The 24,386-nt window shown below is 47.4% G+C and overlaps 1 protein-coding gene across 1 annotated transcript in view; it reads right to left on the bottom strand.

The window, feature by feature from the left end:
* Positions 1 to 24,386, bottom strand: part of ryr2a (ryanodine receptor 2a (cardiac)) — a 957,985-nt gene that overhangs the window by 658,643 nt on the left and 274,956 nt on the right. The window contains exon 2 of the mRNA XM_085980259.1: positions 4,909 to 5,028. Within this exon, the coding sequence (XP_085836385.1) occupies positions 4,909 to 5,028 (120 nt within the window). The remainder of the gene's footprint in view (positions 1 to 4,908; positions 5,029 to 24,386) is intronic.

The following is a 24,386-nucleotide window of genomic DNA, read 5'->3' as shown; positions in this document are numbered from 1 at the left end:
GGATTCGAGTAGAGGAGCAAGGATGTCTTGCTGCAGTTGTACAGGGCCTTGGGGAGACCACACCTTGAGTATTGTGTGCAGTTTTGGTCGCCTTATCTGAGGAAGGATGTTCTTGCCATGGAGGGAGTGCAGCGAAGATTCACCAGACTGATACCTGGGGTGGCAGGAATGACGTATGAAGAGAGATTGGGTCGATTAGGCTTAGCTTCGCTAAAGTTTAGAAGAATGAGAGGGGATCTCATTGAAACTTATAAAATTCTAACAGGACTAGACAGACTAGATGCAGGAGGGCTGTTCCCGATGGCAGGGGAGTCCAGAACCAGGGGTCACAGTCTAAGGATAAGGGGTAAGCCATTTAGGACAGAGATGAGGAGGAATTTCTTCACCCAGAGAGTGGTGAACCTGTGGAATTCTCTACCACAGAAGACAGTTGAGGCCAATTCATTAAATATATTCAAGAAGGAGTTAGATATATTTCTTAAGGCTAATGGGATCCAGGGATATGGGGAGAAAGCAGGGACAGGGTACTGAATTTGGATGATCAGCCATGATCGCATTGAATGGCAGAGCAGGCTTGAGGGGCCGAATGGCCTACTCCTGCTCCTATTTTCCATGTTTCTATGAACACTGTGCAGTCATCAGCGAACATCCCCATTTCTGACCTTATGTTGGAGGGAAGGTCATTGAAGAAGCAGCTGAAGATGGTTGGGCCTAGGACACTGCCCTGAGGAACTCCTGCAGCGGTGTCCTGGAGCTGTGATGATTGACGTTCAATCACCACAACCATCTTCCTTTGTGCTAGGTAAAACTCCAGCCAGTAGAGAGTTTTCCCCCCGATTCACATTGACTTCAGTTTTACTAGGGCTCCTTGATGCCACACTCGGTCAAATGCTGCCTTGATGTCAAGGGCAGTCACTCTCACCTCACCTCTGGAATACAGCTCCTTTGTCCACGTTTGGACCAAGGCTATAATGTGGTTGGGAGCTGAGTGGTCTTGGCTGAACCCAAACTGGGCATCAGTAAGCAGGTTATTGGTGAGTAAGTGCTGCTTGATAGCACTGTTGATGACACCTTCCATCACTTTGCTGATGATTGAGAGTAGACTAATGGGGCGGTAATTGGCCAGATTGGATTTGTCCTGCTTTTTGTGGACAGGACATACCTATGTGCTGCACTTTCGCCATTTTGTCGTGATGGCAGGCGGGCTGGACTCACAGTAATGCAGTTGGTACAATGCACTGCTGTGATAGGATCATAAGAACATAAGAAATAGGAGCTAGAGTCGGCCATTTGGCCCTTCAAGTCTGCTCCGCCATTCAATAAGATCATGGCTGATCTTCTACCTCAACTCCACCTTCCCTCACTATCCCCATATCACTTAGTTCCCAAAAATTTATCGACCTCTGTCTTAAATATACTCAATGACTGAGAATCCACAGCTCTCTGGGGTAGAGAATTCCAAAGATTCACAACCCTTTGAATGAAGAAATTTCTCCTCATCTCAGTCCTAAATGGCCAACCTCTTATTCTGAGACTGTGACCCCGGTTCTAGATTCCCCAGCCAGGGGAAACATTTTCTCAGCATTAACCCTGTCGAGACCCTTAAAAATTTTATATGTTTCAATTAGATCACCTCTCATTCTTCTAAACTCGAGGGAATATAGGCCTAGTCTACTCAATCTCTCCTTATAGGGCAATCCTCTCATCCCAGAAACCAGTCTAGTGAACCTTTGTGGCATTCCTTCTAAGGCAAGTATGTCTTTCCTTAGGTAAGGAGACCAGAACTGTACACAGTACTCCAGGTGTGGCCTCACCAATGCCCTGTATAATTGTAGCAAGACTTCTTTACTCTTATACTCTAATCCCTTTGTAACAAAAGCTAACATACCATTTGCTTTCCTAATTGCTTGCTGTACCTGGATGTTAACTTCTGTGATTCATGTACAAGGACAGCCAGGTCCCTCTGAATGCAAACATTTCCCAGTCTCTCACCTAAATTCACACTTCCCCACATTGTATTCCATTTGCCATGTTCTTGCCCACTCAGTCAACCTGTCAATATCTCTCTGCAGCCTTTTCGCATCCTCCTCACAGCTTACTTTCCCACCTAACTTTGTATCATCAACAAACTTGGATACGTTACACACTCAGTCCCGTCATCTAAGTCATTAATATAGATTGTAAATAGCTGAGGCCCAAGCACTGATCCATGTGGTACCCCGCTAGTTACAGCCTGCCAACTCGAAAAAGTCCTGTTTATTCCTACTCTCTATTTTCTATCCATTAACCAATCCTCAATCCATGCTAATATATTAGCCCCAATCCCATGAGTCCTAATTTTGTGTAATAACCTCTTGTGCGGCACCTTATCGAATGCTTTTTGAAAATCCAAATACACCACATCAACTGGTTCCCCCTTATCCATCCTACTGTGATTCCATATGGACTTTCCCTCATGTCGGGAATGTTCACAGCCAGAACGTAAAGTCACAATTGACATTTGAACAGTTCTTTGTGTGTCACTGCTCGTGTTCTCAATGCTCCCCGTGCTTCCCCCTCCCACCCCACAAAATGTAAATGGGCAACAATTTTAGTGCACTACCAACCTCATACATTCTAGAAGTGCTAAGCGTAGAAGTGGTTCCATAATATTAACCAAGATAGAAGTGGTCAGGAGAAATAAAAAGTTCCCACTGCCAACAGCAAGCTAAGAAGATCCAATTAAGACCTTTGGATAGGTGGCTGCAACATCAGTGTGTCTTTGATACTAAATGTGCCTTGGGGACAGCAGTATGAAATTGATCCGTGGTGTTTCAGTACTTTCATACCATTTGAAAATGTGTGAATGTACCAGTGCTTGCTGCTTGGCCAGTCTGGACTTTGCATAAACTTCATGCAATTTGTACGGTGTTAAATTAGTAATCCCGTACATGATAACGGAATGTTTTTACCATGCTAATTATAAGAGATCCACATTTTATTGATCTCACAAGAATCTGCTACAACAAAAGTGGATATTTTGGGTTGGATTTGAGAACAGTGGCTTTCTTTTTTTTAAACTTTGGCCGTTAAAAGATTAGCACTAAGGCTGTGAGAATGAATCAAATGCTCTTTAAAACACCCTGTCGATCAAGAGCTTAGTTCGCACCTTGCTGGCATGCAATTATGCAATGGGGCTGGAAGATTTCCTCTGGGATTACCCACCGCATGGCACTGTTCTGGACTTCACCTGCCTTTCTGCCACAACTGGAACCCAACCAAGTTTCCCAAGTCAGGTTCATCAAGTGTGCACGGCAGGCTCTCGGCCTTATTCCCGCTATTGCCCAGTTGCAAAATCAAATGGTCCTGCAGCAGGACCGCTGCACAACCCTGTTGGAACTGTGCATTAGTGGTTGCCGGGTAAGGTTCGAATCAGACTCAGCTGTAATGGCCTCCTGTGATAAAATAGCATGATGATGCTCACTGTCAAGGCTCACATATGAATAATGGCCACTTGGATGAGGCACTAAAGGACAATTGACTTCTGGAGAACCATAGCCCAGAAAGGAGTCAATGGCCTAGAAATTTGGTGGGATGCGCCACCAGTTAGCGCCCAAAGAGGGCACTTAGTGGGTTTAGCGCCACTGGCCACGCCTCCCGCAAAATTTAGCGGGGCGCTAATGGCGGTGCTAGCCGTTAGCACTGCGCCGCCACCGATGACGTCATCGGTGTGTGCAGTGCCCCGATTGCGAAATTTGGTAGCGCCCCCGGCTGTAACGCCGGTCGCAATTTGCGACCGGTTCAGGGGGGCCTACCTGCGTCGGTAGAGGCGCTGAGGTGCGGGGCGGCCATTTTTTTTGCTGGCCGCCTGCCAGCACCTCTTCGCGCAGCCGTCCCCGGCCTCCTGAGCCTCCCCCCCCACCCCCGCGTTGTGCCGGCTGTCTCCCAAGAGCCCGGCACTTCTCCTCGGTGCCGGGCTCTTTTGCTGGCACTCGCGATCTTAGATTACGCTGCAACAGGCCCCTCCCCTTTAAGAAGGGGAGGAAGGCCTGCAGTACCGCAGTGCGCCGTGCCGCAGCATGTGGCGCTGTGGCACGTTGCGCTGCGAACTTCAGTTGCAGTGCCCCAAGACGGATGCGGGGCGCCTCGAGTAGCGCCGCGCTTCCGTTTGGGGCGCTCAAACTGAATTTCTGGCGGGCGCTCGCAACTCCTTCTGGGGCGGTACTTCCGGCGGTGGAGCGCCACCGAATTTCTAGGCCAATGTCTTTGGGAGAGGAAAAGAGAGCAAAATATTTCTGCAAGAAACAATGCATTTATACATTCTTGCAAGAAAAAGTGCGTTCTTGATGTAGCATGACTCTAATTTAAATTGCCTTGCTTATGGCTCCTCTAAGATAGACTACAGTCACTAACTTAGTAAGGCTCTGGTATTACAAGCATTATTATGACTCACTCTGCAATAAAGAAATAAATAATCCTCATTATAGCATGCCTGTCTATATAACTTGTCTTTAGTTTACAAAGAGAGCCTTATAGAAAGGATCCAGTGCCCCACACATCCAGAACAAAAATACATCCAAAACACAGTGGCAGAATTATGTATTAAACAGCAACAGCCTCTTGATATGTATCTATCATGAAATCTTAACAAGTACAGTTGTCTGCATCAGTCATCTTGTGGAAGTGTGAATTGATTAGTGTCAACGTCGCTTCAAAAATATAGCAGCTCTTCATTATTTTCATTCATCTACGGTTTAGTTTCTGATTGTTCTTGCGTTATTATTTTTTCCACAGCACAAGGTATCATACAGCAATATAAAATTCAGGGTCTCAATGCTATCAAATACAGACATGGTGACAATCACTGATCACTGATGGCAAATTCTACTGCGACTGATGAAAGTGCAATAAAGATTCGAAAAGGCTCACCTTCGAGTTTGAGGTAGACTCCAAAAAACAGAGTCGATTGCCAAATCCTTCTGCAGCGAGACAGAGTTTGAGCTGCTCTTTGTGGAAAGTGGCACTGCACTGCAGCACAACTTCATCATCCTGCAAGAAGATAAACAAAAATGTATACATCATTTGGAGATATCTGTCTAGTAAACAGTTTACACTACACAGAGCACTTCAAAAATGTAGCACAGTAACTGAACGTTGACGAGATGTATTATAAAGGCAGCGACCTGATAGTCTCCAAAATAATATCTAACAAATTCCAAGCTATGAAATGCAAAGCAACAGAGCAAAGCCAAATGTAAATCAAAACAACTTGCATTTAAATAACGCCTTTAACATAGATAAGATCCGCAAGCAGTTCACGGAGGAGAGAACAGAAACTGAGCAGTCGTGGGAGAGTTAGGAGAGGTGTCCAAAAGTGCGGTCCAATAGATAGTATTTAAGAACACTTTTGAAGGCAGAAAGACAGGGGCCTAGAAATTGAGTGGGGTTAGCGCCCATTTTGAGGCACTAGAGGGCCTAGCGCCGCAAGTACAGCCGATTGAGAAATTCACTTGGGCGCTGCCATCGGCGTTAGCCGGTTGCGCTGCGCCGGCACCGATGACGTCATCGGTGTGCGCAGCGTCCCGGTTGCCGTGGCAACGCGCCCGAACGCCGAAATTGAGTTGCGGCCGCCTCGCCCATGGCAGCCGCAACCAACGATTTTTCAAAAGTTCGCTACGGGTCTTAGCGCCAGCGCATTAAGGTCGCGCGGCGGCCGGCCGCTTTCCCGGCGGCCGCCTGCCCGCACCTCCCTCCCCGGACTCATCAAATACCCCCCCGCGGCACAGATGCGTGTGGGCCGCGAGCCCGGCACTTCTCCGAGGTGCCGGGCTCATTTTTCTCCACAGATCAACGGCCAGCGGTCGGGTGCAGGCAGCTCCTCCTTAACGGAAGGAGGAGGCCTGCACTTCCCCAGCCTGCCGCACCGCATCGGGTGCCGCAGCGGCGGATTAGCGCCGCAATGCGGCAGTCAGCGCCCATTGCGAGGCGCTGACACCCTCCAGTAGCGCCGGCAGCCGTCTGGGCGCGGTGCTACTGAATTTTTGGCGCGCGCAGGGGGACTTAGCGCCGGCGCTAAATTTCCGGCGCTAAAGCCCTGGCGCGGCGCCAACTCAATTTCTAGGCCAGGTACTGTGGCAGAGGTGCTTAGAGAGAGAGTTCCAGAAAGTAAGGTTGAAATAGCTGAAAGATCTCCTCTCAAATGTGGAATAACAACAACTTGCATTTATATGGTGCCTGTAACACAAATAATGCCTCAAGGCACTTTACAAAAGGAGGATAAAATAAAATGAAGGAGCTGGTGATGAGCCATAGCCAGGAAAGGTAAATGAAAGCTTGGTTCAAAAGATGGATATTGAGAAGGTTTTTAAAGGTCAAGAGAAAAATGGAGAGGTGGAGGGGTTTAGGGAGGTGGTTTCTCCAGACAGCAGAGCCAGGATGGCTGAAGACTCTGTCATCAATGCTGGGACAAAAGGCAGAGGGATGCACAAAAGGACAGAGTCTGAAGTCCGAAAGGTGCGGGGAATGGATGTAGGGCTGGAGGGGGTTGCAGAGATGGGGGGGGGGGGCGGGTCGGATGAAACCAAGGAGGGTTTTGAAGTTGAGGATGAGGTTTTGAACTTAATGCATTGGGAGATGGATCTGCACTGTAGGTCAGCGGGCACAGGAGTGTTGGGCAAGCAGGTCTTAGTGCAGGGCAGGATATAGCCAGCTGAGTTTTGAATAAAAGTGGAGTTTACTGAGGGCGAAGGATGGGATGCCAGCAAGGAGGATATTGGAGAAAGTGAGGTGACAAAAGCCTGGTTAAGGGTTTCAACAGCAGCGGAGGGGTGTGGTAAAGGAAGACGTGGGCAATATTGCAGAGATTGAAGTAGCTGGTCTTGATGATGGATATGATGTCAGATCTGAATTAGAAACATAGAAAAATAGGAGCAGGAGTAGGCCATTCGGCCCTTCGAGCCTGCTCCGCCATTCAATATGATCATGGCTGATCCTCTATCTCAATACCATATTCCCACTCTCTCCCCATACCCCTTGATGCCTTTTGTGTCTAGAAATCTATCTATCTGTTTCTTAAATATATTCAGTGACTTGTCCTCCACAGCCTTCAATGGTAGAGAATTCCACAGGTTCACCACCCTCTGAGTGAAGAAATTTCTCCTCATCTCAGTCCTAAATGTCCTACTCCGTATCCTGAGACCCCTCGTTCTAGATCTCCCAGCCAGGGGAAACATCCGCCCTGCATCCAGTCTGTCTAGCCCCGTCAGAATTTTATACGTTTCAATGAGATCCCCTCTGATTCTTCTAAACTCTAGTGAATACAGGCCTAGTCGACCCAATCTCTCCTCATACGATAAATAGGATATCAAGGTTTTACACAGATTGGTTCAGAATAAACAGGTGGAAGAGAATGGAGTCAGTGGCAAAAGGAACAACAGTTCTGATGGAGGTCGAAAATGATGGCTTCAGTTATCCTTACATTCAGTTAAGAGAGTAAATTTTGACTAATCCATGAAGTGAAACCAAGCAGGCAGGGGCTGTCCTGGGGCCGAGGGAAATGGTCATGAGATAGAGCTTGATGTAATCAGCATTCATATGGAAGCTGTCTCTGGGGGTAATCTTAACCTAACTAGCTGGGATGGAAACCCATGAAATCAGGTGCACTGAGTTCAGCGGAGAGCAAAATCGAGTTGGGTGTAAAATCAGTGTTGCACCAGATCCCGTCAGTTTCCTGACGGGGAGGTTAGGTTACAATTGCCCCCTCTATGTCTGCTAATTATGTTACTGAGCAGTAATATGTGGATGTGGAAGAGGAGAGGCCTAGAAATAGATCCTCGGGGGAGCACCAAGAGAGGGGTGAGATGCACAGGAAGCTGCAGTGTCAGAGGGCTGAAGGGGCTGGAACAGTTTGGAAGTTTTGAGGAAAGTGTTGTGTATGTACCTTTAAGAGAATAACTGGTCTCAGACTGCAGTACCGGCAGTGACCACCCCTGTATAAAAGGCGCTAGTGAGCCTCTGTGTTTTTAGTTTCACTATTGACTTCCACCAGTAAAGACTTATTTTGTTCCACTCCTGCAGTCCGTGTCTCAATTATTCACGGACGTAATACTGGCGATGAGTAAGAAACGAACTTACCTGCAACTCGGCAGCACCTCGGACGACATTTTTGAAGGTCGAAGCCAGAAGAAAGAAAAAAATAGAATCCAAAGAAACTCGAGAAACGGGCGTCGACCATGGGCAACCGCCCTCCAAATCGTCGGATTGAAAACTTGCAGGAGAGACTGTCAAGAGCCAGGCTTGGTTCCCCGGTCTGTGGTTTCCCAGCTAATCGGGCTGGTGGCAGGTAGTGCACTGATCCTTCCTGGGCTGCGGCGGGCTAGAGCTCGATCGGGTGGCTCTGTAACAGGGCCGAGCAGTGAGTCGGGAAGCAAAGAGAGAGAGAGAGGGTGGAGCACACAGGGCGCGGCCGGTGCTTCGAAGCCGGGCAGCGTTCGGACCTAAGAGGGAGGGAAGTGTCCCGGAGGGTCCGCTCCACGACGGGAAAATAATAAAAAAAAATATTAAACGCGCAAGAAACCGTGGAAAGCAGCGCTAACAACAGCGGGGAAGAAGGCAAAGCGCGGGAGGCGCCATTTTGTTAAATCGGGGAAGAAGGCAAAGCGCGGGAGGCGCCATTTTAGATTTGCAAGATGCCGAAGACTGGCTGTATCACTGCTTGTGATAATACAATAGAGGACTGGACCACGTATGTGGAAAGAGTCGAGGTATATTTCGAGGCAAACGAAATAGCGGAGGAGAAAAAGGCATCGATATTGCTAAACTTAATGGGCGCTGGAACGTACGGCCTATTGCGGGACCTGATTACTCCAGCCAAACCGAAGGCGAAGAGTTTTAACGAAATTGTTGCTGTCCTACAGGAACACCTAAACCCTGCACCGCTGTTGATAGCAGAAAGATTTAAATTCCACAGGAGAACTCAGCACAAAGATGAGAGCAATCCGGAGTATCTTACGGAACTACGCAAGCTATCAAAGCACTGCCAGTTCGGAGCAGGACTGGCAGATACCCTACGGGACAAATTTGTCTGTGGACTCCTGAGTGAAGGAACACAGAAGAAGTTACTCGCAGAGAAAGAGCTGACGCTAGATAAGGCTTTCAGCGTGGCAGTATCGTATGAAGCAGCAGCCAGGGGAGCTGCAGAAATTCAACAAAAGCCACAGGAATACGGCACCCATGAAATGACACGGGGATTTGCAAAATGTTATCGCTGCGGCAGAACTAACCATGACCAGAAGGACTGCTGGTCCAAAGACAAAATATGCAGGCAATGCGGGAAGATGGGACACATTGCACGAGTTTGCAGGTCTGGGAAGGAGACCAGCGACAACAAAAAGGCTACTAAGGAACCGTACAAGAAAGTACAAAAGATGACGGACAGTAGTTCCGAAGACCAGATGAGCGATAGTGAATTCGGGAACAGGAGATTAAGCTGTCTCAGACTTCACAATGTAATCGCAAAAGAGGATCACCGAACCATTTGGGACACCCTCACGATAGCAGGGTCCCAAGTTAAAATGGAATTGGATACAGGATCAGCGCTAACCATCATGAATCGACGAGACTACGAGTGGCTATTTTCACACATACCCTTGAGAGAGACATCCATCGTCTTGACGACGTATACGGGGCAAAAAGTATACCCCAGAGGAAAAATAAGGGTGCCTGTCGAATACAACGGCAAGAAAATACGGAAATTGTATCTCTACATACTGCCAAATGGTGGACCACCGTTATTGGGACGGGAATGGATCAGGAAGATAAACTTAGATTGGCACTCCATTCATGCAATGACGGTGGACGGTAAAAAAGATGAAGACGTCACTCCTGGACGATTGTCAACAATCTTAGCTAACGCCAAAGAGGTATTTCAACAAGAACTGGGCACGCTTAAAGGCGTAACCGCCTCGATAAAAATAGAAGAGAATGCAGTTCCCAAGTTTTTCAAAGCAAGACCGGTACCATATGCAATTCGCCCAGCCGTCGAGGCAGAGCTGGAGAAGGCGGGCGTGTTGTCTAAGGTCGACTGGAGCGAGTGGGCGACACCCATTGTTCCTGTCATGAAGAAAACGTTAAGCAATAAGTCCGGGGAGCCAAGGAAGATTCGCATCTGTGGGGATTTCAAGGTGACGGTGAACCCAGTCCTTCACACAGTACAATATCCTCTTCCAAGGATAGAAGACATATTCGCCTCACTGTCTGGAGGGAAGCGTTTTACAAAAATTGACCTAGCACAAGCATATTTGCAGATGGAGGTTGAAGAGTCCTCTAGGAAGTATCTCACGATAAACACTCACAAAGGTCTTTGTCAGTATCATCGATTGGTATTCGGAGTAGCATTGGCTCCGGCGATATGGCAAAGAGCGATGGAACAAGTCCTGCAAGGGATTCCGGGGACTCAGTGTTACTTGGACGACATCCTTGTGACAGGTGAAGATGACAGTGAACACCTTAACAACCTAGAACAGGTGCTCACTAGACTACGGGAGCATGGGCTGCGAGCCAACCGCCCCAAGTGCGAATTTTTTAAGAAACAGATATCGTATTGTGGCCACGTGATTGATGAAGAGGGGTTACATAAGTCCCCTGACAAAATTGAAGCGGTTGTTAAGGCCCCAGCACCTGAAAATGTGTCGCAACTGAGGTCATTCCTCGGATTGGTGAATTACTATCATAAGTTTTTGCCGAATTTGTCGACAATTCTGCACCCACTGAACGCCCTGCTACGAACGGGGGTAGCATGGAAATGGAGCGATGATTGTAAGCGTGCTTTTCGGAAGAGTAAGGACTTAATCACTTCAAAGGAAGTATTGGCTCACTACAACCCAGCACTGCCGATCAGACTGGCGTGTGATGCGTCTCCCTACGGCATTGGGGCGGTACTGTCACATAAATTCCTTGATGGTTTAGAGAGGCCGATAGCTTTTGCGTCACGCTCGTTAACTTCTGCCGAGCGTAACTACGCCCAGATTGACAGAGAGGCCCTCAGCCTAGTGTGGGGGGTGAAGAAGTTCAATCACTACCGGCACAGTCAAAAATTTACTCTGCTAACCGATCATCAACCTCTTGTCTCCATTTTCAACCCTCAGAAGGGTGTACCGATAATGACAGCACAATGGCTGCAGAGATGGTCCCTTTTCCTAGGGGCACACCAATATGACATCGAGTACAAAGGAACTAAACAGCATGGAAATGCTGATGGATTGTCACGTCTACCGTTGCCGACGGTGGAAGAAGACGACCTTGCAGTGGATCCAATGGAGTTATTCCACTCGACCATAGTCGAATGTCTCCCTGTGACGAATGCAAACATAGAAAAGGAAACACGGAATGACCCGACACTATCACGGGTCTATGATTTAACGGTGAAGGGATGGCCAGCACATGGCGAACCACTGCTGCCAGCATTCTCGCCGAGAAGAGAACAGTTGTCAGTGTGCAGAGGAACCTTGATGTGTGGATCCAGAGTAGTAATTCCACCTAAGTTGACGGATAGAGTGCTCAATGAGCTTCATGAGGGTCATCTGGGTGGGGTAAAAATGAAGAACTTAGCCAGAGCGTTTGTGTGGTGGCCGGGAATCGATAGAGAAATCGAAGAGATGACCAAGAGCTGTGCAGGATGCCAGAAGGTCCAAAACGCCCCACCACAAGCTCCTCTGCATTCATGGGAGTGGCCCTCATCTCCATGGCAAAGGGTGCACATTGATTTTGCTGGTCCCTTCATGGACTCGATGTTTTTAATTGCGGTGGATGCACATTCAAAGTGGCCAGAGGTAATAAAAATGTCCTCAACCACCACGGAAAAAACTATCACAGTTTTACGAACCATATTCGCCAGGAATGGGCTGCCTGAACAGATTTGCTCTGACAATGGACCACAGTTTGTGTCTGAAGAGTTCCGGGGGTTCTTAAAGAACAATGGTGTTAAGCATTACACATCTGCCCCATATCATCCAGCCACTAATGGATTGGCCGAGAGGTTTGTCCAAACATTCAAGAAGGCTATCAAGGCAATGTGTAATGAAGATATACCCCTACAACACAAGGTGGACAACTTCTTGTTTGCCTACCGGAATGCGACACATGCGGTTACCAACCAAACTCCAGCCATGATGTTCTTCAATCGAAGACTACGATGCCGCTTGGATTTGGTTAAGCCAAACGTCCGAAGAGATGTGGAGAACAGGCAGTTTCAGAATATGAATGAAAGGCCGACCAGGAGTTTTAAGATAGGTCAACCAGTTTTGGCCCGGGACTACCACACTGAGAAGTGGCAGCCAGGAACGATTTGTACACGACAAGGACCTCTCATGTATACCGTGGACGTTGGGGAGAGCATTGTAAGACGCCATGTTGACCAGATTCTAGAGTCACTGGAAAACGTCAACTCCACACCACGATCTGATACACCTGGTAATGAAATCGACATTCCAATTGCAGCTACCGCAGAACCGGTAATATTGGAAGATGAACCAAACAACGACATTGATCCCGACTCAACATTGCCAGAAGAACCTGATACCCCAAAGAGGCGTTATCCAGACAGAATCAGGAAGCCTCCTCAAAGACTGAACTTATAATTGCTTAAACTTAACCAATGTATCTAGCAACAGTAATTGTGATTGTAATTAGTTATCATTTAGTTGTTAAATGAATGTTATGTACTGTTTATCTAAAAGGGGAGGAATTGTTGTGTATGTACCTTTAAGAGAATAACTGGTCTCAGACTGCAGTACCGGCAGTGACCACCCCTGTATAAAAGGCGCTAGTGAGCCTCTGTGTTTTTAGTTTCACTATTGACTTCCACCAGTAAAGACTTATTTTGTTCCACTCCTGCAGTCCGTGTCTCAATTATTCACGGACGTAATAGAAAGTACTGAGGTAATGAGCGATTTGTGGATGAGGACAAGAATTTGGGATGTTCTACGTTTGAATTTGTAAATTCAATGGGTTGTATTTGCCTCCTACAACTTCTCGTTAATAAAAAAACAAATAAGCTCTATTGGAAATGATAAAGGAGTATAAAAAGGACAAACAGATTGTATATAAAAATGGAGCAGTGTATCATTATCAGTTTTGGATAACATTTTGTCCTAATTGTACTTTGGGAATACAGGATATTTTCATTATGGCACTATTTCTACTGACAATTAAACAGTGACAAATAAATAGAAATAAATTTAACACGTGCACACACACAGAAATACATAGAAAAGTTCACAGCCTAGACTCTACTCAAATGGTCTAGAGGACTGTATGTGTATAAACAAATGATCTAAATGATCTAAGACACACCGATCATACTTCAGTCATCACACATTGTATAAAACATTAATAAATCATAACCAGACAATCTTTAAAAATTTGCATAAAAAGGGAGGAAGAAAGCCCGTCATTTCCTGCTGGCTTTTCAGATCTTGAGGTTAGCTTTTCTGGCACAGCACAAGGGATTATTCAGCATTCTGCTCTCCAGCAGTGGAGCCAAGCAGTTGCAAATCAAAAGAAACTTGCAACAACAATAGTAATTAGATTCTAACTGACATCAGCATGTGCCCACTTAGTGCACTTGCCCTCAGGGTGTACCTCAGCACTGGCTTTAAAAGAACAGGACAGGTCAGCACTGTAACAATGTGATATTCGCAAATGACTGCACTGTAAGAATACAACTGCGCTCTAACTCTAGCTCCCAAACTATCAATGAGCAGCGCCACAGGAGATCAGCCAGTAACATGTTCAGATTCCCAGCGAGAGCTTTTCATGCTGTACATTAGGAAATGGTCACCATCAGCTCTGAGACCTGAAATCCAGCCCCAATAAATGGGATTATTTCCTCCTCTCTGTGACTGATAGTCCCAATATTACTCTAAACTGCAGACAACAAAAGGACGCTGAAGTGTGGCACTAAATAACACTAATTAAAAACATCAGTATAAGTGGCTGCAAGGATAGAGACTGTGGGACTCTGCTGCAGCGGATCGTTTCACTTTGCTCCCCAACTCATTTTGTAAGCTATTTTCTAACTTTCTTATGCTCCCTGTGTCACACCTATCTCAAATCAAGGGAGTACCTGGTGGTGTGCAGCCATCCCTCTATGCCACTCATAAATCATCTGTTGTCTCTTTCCACTTTTTAAATATTTATAACCACGTTTATCATAAATCAACCTGGCATTGCTGTTCTCCCATCTTTCCAAACTAGAATTAATGAATTCTCTCTGTTGCTATTCTGTGCAATATCATAGATTAGTGTCCTGTAAGAATATGATATTCTGAAATTACAGCACAGCAAGAATATACAGCGCCGCAAGAATATACAGCGCCATTAGAATAAGATATTCATAGATTTTAACAGTGTAAGAATGAGATATTCATAAATACATCATTGTAAGAACCTGGTGCAAACATAAAGGCTGAAGCTTAGCAGTATAAAGGCTGAGGTTCAGAGGCGGATTCGGTCTTGCTCGTGGTCAACCTCAATAAATGTGGACAATTTGTCAATTGAATTACAAAAAAAAAGGGACATTCAGAGATTGTAGTGGTATAAAAGGTGATATTCATAAATACAGCACAGTACTAATGACATATTTATATATACCACTGTACTAATGACACATTCATAGATTACTGCACTGTACTAATTACACATTCATATATTACTGCACTGTACTAATGACATTCATATTACAGCACTGCACTAATGGCACATTCATAGATTACTGCATTGTACTAATTACACATTCATATATTACTGCACTGTACTAATGACATTCATATAACTGCACTGTACTAATGACACATTCATAGATTACTGCACTGTACTAATTACACATTCATATATTACTGCACTGTACTAATGACATTCATATATTACTGCACTGTACTAATGACACATTCATAGATTACAGCAATCGACTAATGGCACATTCATATATTACAGCACTATACTAATGACATTTATATTACTGCACTCTCCTGATGAAAATTTCATAGATTACTGCACTGTACTAATGACACACATATATTACTGCACTGTACTAATGCCACATTCATAGATTACAGCACTGTACTAATGACACATTCATATATTACAGCACTGTATTAATGGCACATTCATAGGTTACTGCACTGTACTAATGGCACATTCATAATTATTGCACTGCAGTAATGGCACATTCGTAGATTACTGCACTGTACTAATGGCACATTTATTGTAGGATTCCCACATTTCCCAAGTTATTAATAAGGGACCCAGAAGGACAAGTTATCGATAAGGGAACCCTGAAGGGAATGGCTTTTGGACTTTATGGCAAAAACTGCAAGGTTAAAGTAGGACCCTGCAGACAGGATATCAAGTTCAAAAACTTAAAACTTGACATGCCTGGGCCTGTGGGAGACAGCTTTGATTTGTTATTTCGGAACCAGACAACTGGAGGAGACAGAACACGCATTCTTCCCCTTAAACAAATCAACCAAGGAAAAGACTTAATCTTGCGCAAACCTAAAGCCCATCAAAACTCTGCATAAATAATCGCTTACAGTTCAAACTAGCTACCAAGCCAGGAAGACACCGATTAACCTTATGCATGACAAACACCCAAGACATTTAAGGCCATTTAGCAACGAGACAACCGCCCAAAAACCAGTTAAGGTGAATGGCTATAATCACCTTAACGAGCCCGCCAAAAATTGGACAAAGAACTAACCCTGATTTGGCGCGCAGATAACAAACTCAAAAACAGTATAACTGTAGGCCCACCCATAACCAAAAGGGTGCATCACCACGGAAAAGCATTTGGGAGGGCATCTTCATTCGGAAGCCAACAGGAAGGCTCACGGAACATCACGGCGAGGGGACACGGTGGGGCAGGCTCAACCGAAGACAACAAGGCTGCAACCGCAGCCCTACACGAGGACCGACCACAAGTACTGCGGTAGCAAAAAGGGGCCGGGTAAACCATACCTTCAGATTATTACCACTACACAGGTAATGATCTAGGCCACCGCGACCGAGCCGACACTGAAGACCGCCAGCCGAACCCCAACCGCATCAAAACTCGACGACCAGACCACCACCGGAAGAACAAAACCCGAAGTTTTCCACACTACAAGCTAAAGTACCCAACAAAGACTTTACTCTCCCTATCTCTAGCTGAGAAAAGTGGGGACTCACCAGACAAATCCACAACCGCGCCCAAACCGCATCAGCGGACTCCATCAAACTGAAGAACCTTCACAGATTCTAAGACTAGTACCACGTGGAGACGGCAGGCCCCAAAGGACACAAAGAGCAAACCCTAAAAACGCAATCGGCTTAACTGACAGGATTCGAACTGTCAAGAAACCCCTGTTGGTGAGTGTTATGTCTGACATTTGGTGATAGGTACTCGATTGCCTTGGCCTGAGCACATGGAGTTTGATAGTGCGGTTATCATTGTATTGTGTATAGGTATTCGATTGCTTGTGCCTGGAAGTGTGTGTGTGGCAGCCATGATTAAAGCAGCATGAACTGAACTCACTGACGGTCTCTGGATTATCTTTGCAAACACAACAGTGAGCATGATCCCTGACTCCTTTTAGCACAATTTAGTTAGATATTGGGGGTGGGACAAGGGTAGGGGGATTATTAATGTGATTTTTCCCTCGTTGTGCCGTGTGTTCCCCATTCCTAATTAAGTGTACTCTTGAATGTCTGTAACTACTCCAGTAATCTAAGTGTAATTAATTTTATTGTGACTCTAATAAAATACAGTTTTCTTGCACCAAACCAGTTGTCTACTCCAATTCTGTATCGCAGTCTGTACCTAAGTCCAGAGTCTAGAACCAAAGGGGTGTGGGAGCGATTCGAACTGCTCAAAACAGTCAGGGGCAAAGCTGACTCAAAACACCACCCCCTACAGAAATGGCGACCGCGGCAGGACTCTGGCAACAGGGGTGCGATACAGTAGGCACTGATTCGGAAGAGCAAACTTTAATGGAAGAGAGGATTTCAAATTATGTTTTCAGTAAGGTGAATATCACTAAGAAGTGGCTCACTAATCTGTTGAAGGCTGAGCGTCCGGTAGATGCTGCAACTAAGTGGACAGAAGGGAAGGATCATAAGAAATCCATAGAAAAGGCAGTCTGGTTGATGTGCTTCAAGAAACAGATCCAGCTTTTGGACAGGCTCGTTGAAGCACAGGCAGCCGAGATACGGGAGTCAGCCCTGGAAGCCCAAGCAAGGGCTCTAGCAGGGGAGAAGTTACTGGCAGGATTGCAGGCTCTGAACCAGGAAAGGGTGCAGTTACTGGGGGAGCATAAGACCAGGCAGGAGTATTTACAATGTCAGGTCACCGAGGCCAAGAACAATGAGCTGAGGTTGCGGGAAATGAATGCCCGCCTAGCAAGACAAGTAAGAGAGCAGGAGGTGAAAGTAAGAGACATACAGGCAGCCTATAAGATAGCGAGCGCACAGGGGTTTGAAAATGCAGATCATGGCCCCTGCTAGAAACAGATAGAGAATCTGAACCTTGCTCTAAGGAAGGCAAAAGGCATGGTGTACCTCATAAGCCCAAGTGCAGCCCAGGTCGACTTTACAGGGAACCTGGGGAGAACGGTTCAGACACCACTGGTAGTGCCAAGGGACGACCCAGTTGAGGAGCAGGAGGACCCACGACGACCACCTGTAGCGCCAGCTTTCAGCGAAGTCTGGCAACAAGGGGGGGGGGTGGAGTTAGGGGTCGAAGCTGAGGTGGAAAACCCCCCGCAAGAGAGGCTGGGACCGGGGCCGATGTGCCCGGCCCGGCAGCAAAGGTTTGGCCCACCCGCTGATAACAGGGATGAGGGACCCCTCCAAAACCAGTTCGTAGTTCCCCACAGCACCCAACAGCTTAGGGCCATGGTAAGCCATATAACAAAACTCACAGCAAATGGGGACCCCTCGGTCGACTTCAGGGAAGTGGAACAGGCAGCAAGCATCAACGAGTGCGATGATGCTGAACAGGCCAAAATGCTGCTATTCTCCCTGGAGAGTAAGCTCTTCCAGTCCCTCTCTGACCAATGTAAGAGGGGACAGTGCGAGTATGAGGAGCTCAGAGAGGAAGTCCTTGAGGCCATGGGGATGAATGAGGGAAGTCCTTTCTCCCGGGTGGAGAAAACAGTGCAGCTCGCAGGGGAAACCCCGCAGGCTTTCACAGAAAGGTTGTGGCCGGTGTATAGGAGTGCCTGTACTGGGGCATCTAACCGGGCTAACCTGGACCAGGATCAGCTGGCCCACTGGCTCCGTTGCCTGGTGGCAAACAGCTTGCCACAGGTCAGGGCCAAGGCAGAAATGTGGTTTGACCTAAAGAATCCCCTGACTACCGAACTGACTGTGATCAGACAATTGACCCTGGCTTACCGGAATGGTAAGGGAACCGATGCACACCCACCTAAGGGGAAGGTGCATGAAATAAAACCCGGCCAGGGTAGGAAGGAGTGGCATCAGGAAGGGAATAACCCTCCCAGCACAAAGCTTAACTGTTACGGGTGTGGGAAGATGGACACTGGAGGAAGGAGTGTAGAAATCCTTGGAAGGATAACAAGGGAAAGAATTCCTCAGCCCCAGCCCAAAAGACAGAGACAGGAATCCCTTCCGCCATGGTCGAGTCATTTTTGGACGCAATGAGGATCTTATTGACTGGCCCAGGGAAAGTAGCAGCCACTACCGGTGCTCTGACCCCATCCGCCCCATAGACCTGACTAGAGCCAGCGCAGCCTGTTTACCTGTGTTCCCTTAAGTTCGACTTATGGAAGAGACCCCTCGTTGAGATGGAGGTAGAAAAGGTAAAGGGGACCTATCTGTTGAACACGGGAGCATCATGCACCGTGATCCATTCAGCTAACCCCACCACCTTACTTCTATCTAACGGGGTCCCATACAGTCTGTCGGGATTCACAGGTAAAGAACAGGCAGGCTCATTTTCCATCCCGCTGTCCATTCGTTTAGGCACACTTCGCTCTAAGTGGACCTGTATCCTAATGAAGTGGGAAGTGGAGGGTGGAAAAGGGATCCTGGGAGCCGACTTTATTGTAGGCCACGGGATCCTAGTGGATTTAAGGAATCACTGCCTATGGGGGGCAAGTGCAGGAAAGGAAGGTGGAGTAGTAGTCATCCCAGGGAAACAGGGGAAGGGGACCCTGTGCACCATGAAGCCCAAAGAGAGTTATAACCTCGAACTCATAGTCAGTAATACCCCAAGGGAGTTCCAAGCATTTGTGCGAGCCCACCTACCCACATTTGCCACATACAAGCACGACTGTGGGAGGGTCTACAGGTTCGAGGTCAGTGTAGATGGGGACGCTACAGCCCGACCACAAAAGCAGTATAACTTCTCCAGGAAAGCGGAGCCAGACATGGAAGCAGCCATGTCCTCCTTAGTGCAACAGGGGGTCCTGAGACCAATAGCCACCCACGTAAACGCTCTACTGTGGCCGGTTAGAAAACCGGATAACTCCTGGAGGGCCACAGTGGACTATCGGGTGCTCAACAGTAACATCCCAGCCTGTGCACCCACGGTAGCAGCAGTTGCCGACCTGATAGGAAGTATCCCAGCATCCGCGACCACTTTCACGGTGCTGGATATTTCCAACGGGTTTTGATCCATCCCTTTAAGGAGAGAGGATCAGTACAAGTTTGCCTTTACTTTTAAAGGGCAACAGTACACCTGGAACTGTTTGCCTCAGGGCTTCCACAATAGCCCGAGCATTTTCCATCAATGCATGGCAAACAGTCTAAAGGGCCTCAGCCAGCCGGTACAGTATGTGGATGACCTGCTCCCATTCACCGATTCGAGAGAGGAGCATGGCCCAATACTGGCCGAACTGCTGGAACTGCTCAGGCAGGAAGGCTTTAAAGAGAACCCAAAGAAAGCGCAGATCGACCAGCAGGAGGTGAATTTCCTGGGCCTGACCGTACACGCTGAGGAAAGGGCCATAGATAAAGCTAGAAGGGAAGCAGTACAGGAGTTACCAGTCCCCAACACAGTCACGGGAGTGAGATCTATTCTAGGGCTAACCGGGTGCTGCAGATATTTTATTGAGGACTATGCAGCCACAGCAGCACCCCTGCTCCGACTCCTACATAAGGGAGTGGAGTGGGTTTGGGATGAGAGTTGCCAGGCAGCATTTGTCGGGCTCAAGAAAGATCTGCAGACCGCACCAGCTCTAGGGGCCATAGATGGGGGGAAAGAGTTCTTCCTGGAGGTAGCAGCCAGCGGGGACAGTCTGAGTGCTGTGCTGCTCCAAGAGCGGCATGGCAGGCTGAGACTGATGGTCTACTCCTCCAGGATACTCACGGATGTGGAGAAGAAACATAGAAACATAGAAGATAGGAGCAGGAGTAGGCCATTCAGCCCCTCGAGCCTGCTCTGCCATTCAATGCGATCATGGCTGATCATCCAAATTCAGTACCCGGTCCCTGCTTTCTCCCCATATCCCTTGATCCCTTTAGCCTTAAGAAATATATCCAACTCCTTCTTGAATATTTTTAATGAACTGGCCTCCACCAACTTCTGTGGTAGAGAGTTCCACAGGTTCACCACTCTCTGGGTGAAGAAATTCCTCCTCATTTCTGTCTTAAATGGCCTACCCTTTATCCTTAGACTGTGTCCCCTGGTTCTGGACTCCCCGACCATCGGGAACATCCTTCCTGCATCTAGTCTGTTCAGTCCTGTCAGAATTTTATAAGTTTCAATGAGATCACCTCTCATTCTTCTAAACTCCAGCGAGTACAAGTCCAATCGACCCAATCTCTTCTCATACGTCATTCCTGCAATCCCAGGTGAATCTTCGCTAAACTCCTTCCATGGCAAGAACATCCTTCCTCAGATAAGGCGACCAAAACTGCACACAATACTCAAGATGTGGTTTCACCAAGGCCCTGTACAACTGCAGCAAGACATCCTTGTTCCTGTACTCAAACCCTCTCGCTACGAAGGCCAACATACCATTTGCCTTCTTAACCGCCTGCTGCACCTGTATGCTTACCTTCAGCGACTGGTGCACAAGGACACCCAGGTCTCGTTGCACTTCCCCTTCTCCCAATCTATTGCCATTTAGATAATAATCTGCCTTCCTGTTTTTACCACCAAAGTGGATAACCTCACATTTATCCACGTTATATTGCATCTGCCATGCTTCTGCCCAATCACCCAACATGTCCAAATCATCCTGCAGTTTCTCGACATCCTCCTCACAGCACACACGCCCACCCAGCTTTGTGTCATCTGCAAATTTGGAGATATTACATCTAGTTCCCTTGTCCAGATCATTTATATATATTGTGAATAGCTGGGGCCCAAGGACCGATCCCTGCGGTACCCAACTAGTCACTGTCTGCCATTCGGAAAAAGACCCGTTTATTCCAACTCTTTGCTTTCTGTCTGCCAACCAGTTCTCTATCCAAGTCAATACCTTGCCCCCAATCCCATGTGCCTTAACTTTACATGCTAATCTCTTATGCGGGACCTTATCGAAGAGCTACTCCAATTGTGAGAGGCACCTCTTGGCCACACATTGGGCTGTGAAAAGATCGCTGATCTTCACAGGCACCTCTCCCATCACCCTCCTCACCCATCACACGCTCACCCAGATGCTCCTGGACGGGAAAATCAAGGATGGGACAGTGAGCAGTGCCCGCATTGCTCGCTGGACCCTGCTTCTCTCACAGATGGACCTGAAAGTAAAAGGGCTCTGCGAGCCAAAGCTCACAGCTAACTTGGTATATCCTGGAACAGCCAACCGGTGTTCCATAGAAGGGGTTTGGGAAGTAGACATAGGTTTGCGGGCCAGGATACACCCCACAGGCCGCGAGATCTATGTGGACGGCTCTAGCACAGTATCTGCTGGTGAGCGACTCACCAGGTGTGGAGTTTATGACCCAGCGGCAAACGTTGCCCTGGCAATTAAGCACCCCAGCACCATGAGCGCCCAGCAGGCTGAACTGTCCGCGGTAGTGTACGTCGTTACACACCCCGAAATCTTCCCCACCCCATACACGATTTGCTCGGACAGCATGTTCACATGCAATTCGTGTACGGAGTACCTGGCCATCTGGTCCCGCCGCGGATACACCTCCGCTGACGGGAGACCTCTCACAGTGAAACCCCTGCTGGAGAAAATCTTAGCAGCAGTGGGGGAGGAAGGGGAGGTTTTCATCCATAAGGATAAAGCCCATTCCTCCACAGAACCCCGTAGTAAGGGCAACCAGCAGGCTGACATGCTAGCTAAGGAGGGTGCCCGCACAGGCACTTTCTGGGACCCATATGGGTCCAGTCCTATAGCAGCAGTCAGAGGTAGGAATGGGACACAAGGGAGTGCAGGGATAGCCTTAAGACGGTCCAAACCCAAGACCCCGTCCTCAAGACAGTCGTCGGTGCAGTGGCTGAGGGGAAAAGGGTAGAGTGCCCTTACGGCATAGCAGCCCTCTCTGGGAAGGAAGGCATGCTGTTTAGGGGAGAACAATGGGTGGTACCACAGCAGCACAGGAGGGAGTTCCTTCAACTGGCCCATGAGGATCCAGGAGTGGGGCATCCCGGGCTTGAGACCACCTGGCAATAGGTGGAACAGGCAGGATGGTGGCCAGGACTCAGGGAAGACGTCCGCGAGTTCTGTGCCAGCTGTCTGGTGTGTGCTGCTAACAACCCTGACCCCCACAAAAGGAAGGTACCTATGGGACATGTCAGGAGGGTAGAGGGAGCATGGCAGTCAATCCAGGTCGACTACATTGGGCCCCCACCCACCGTCCAGGGAGGCTATAAGTACTGCCTAGTCCTGTTAGATGTGGCCACAAAGTGGGTAGAAGCCATCCCCTGCCAAACAGCCACAGCTCTGGGTACAGCCAGGATCCTGGTCAGGGAGGTGTTCTCGCGATGGGGGCTACCACAGTATGTGGTGTCCGACCAAGGGCGACATTTTACCAGGCAGGTCATGCAGAATACCCTTATGGTACTCGGCATTGAGGGGAAATGGCACGTTGCACACAACCCACAGTCCTCAGGGATTGTGGAGTGGATGAACAGGACCTTGAAAGAAAGGCTGAGGAAATAGACGGTAGACTCACCTAGAAAGTGGGTGGAGGTCCTACCGTTGGTCCTGATGGGGATCCGAGCCAACATTGTACTAGTGACACATTCATAGATTGCAGCACTGTACTAATGACATTCATATTACTGCACTGTACTAATGACACATTCATAGATAACTGCACTGTACTAATGGCACATTCATAGATTACTGCACTGTACTAATGACACATTCATAGATTACAGCACTGTACTAATGGCACATTCATAGATTACCGCACTGTACTAATGACACATTCACAGCTTACAGCACTGTACTAATGACATTCATATATTACAGCACTGTATTAATGCCATTCATATATTACTGCACTGCACTAATGACACATTCATAGATTACAGCACAGTACTCATCACACATTCATATATTACAGCACTGTACTAATCACATTCATATATTGCTGCACTGTACAAATCACATTCATATATTACTGCACTGTACTAATGACACACGTATATTACTGCACTGTACTAATGGCACATTCATAAATTACTTCACTGTACTAATGACACATTCATATATCACAGCACTGGACTAATGGCACCTTCAAAGATTACTGCACTATACTAATGACACATTCATTTATTACTGCACTGTACTAATGAAACATTCATAGATTACTGCACTGTACTAATGGCACTTTCATATATTACAGCACTGTACTAATGACACATTCACAGAATCACAGAATCACAGAAAGCCCACAGTGCAGATAGAGGCCATTTCGGCCCATCGAGCCTGCACCGACACATATCCCACCCGATCCCTGTAACCCCCCGTATTTAATCCCCCTAACACTGAGGGTCAATTTATCATAGCCAATCAACCTAACCTGCACATTTTTGGACTGTGGGAGGAAACCGGAGCACCCGGAGAAAACCCACGCAAACACGGGGAGAATGTGCAAACTCCACATAGACAGTCACCCGAGGCCGGATTCATAGATTACTGTACTGCACTAATGGCACATTCATATATTACTGCACTGTACTAATGACACACGTATATAACTGCACTGTACTAATGGCACATTCATAGATTACTGCACTGTTCTATAGGTACATTCCTTTATTACTTCATGTACTAATGACACATTCATATATGACAGCACTGTATTAATGGCACGTTCATAGGTTACTGCACTGTACTAATGGCACATTCATAGATTACAGCACTGTACTAATGACACATTCATATTACTGCACTGTACTAATGACATTTATATTACTGCACTCTCCTAATGACAATTTCATA

This window comes from Somniosus microcephalus, chromosome 3 (genome assembly GCF_052327205.1).
Source record: "Somniosus microcephalus isolate GS21.2 chromosome 3, FLI_Smic_1.0, whole genome shotgun sequence".
Lineage (NCBI taxonomy): Eukaryota > Metazoa > Chordata > Chondrichthyes > Squaliformes > Somniosidae > Somniosus > Somniosus microcephalus.
The sequence above is the reverse complement of the archived record's forward strand: the minus strand, read 5'-3'. Positions and strand labels throughout refer to the sequence as shown.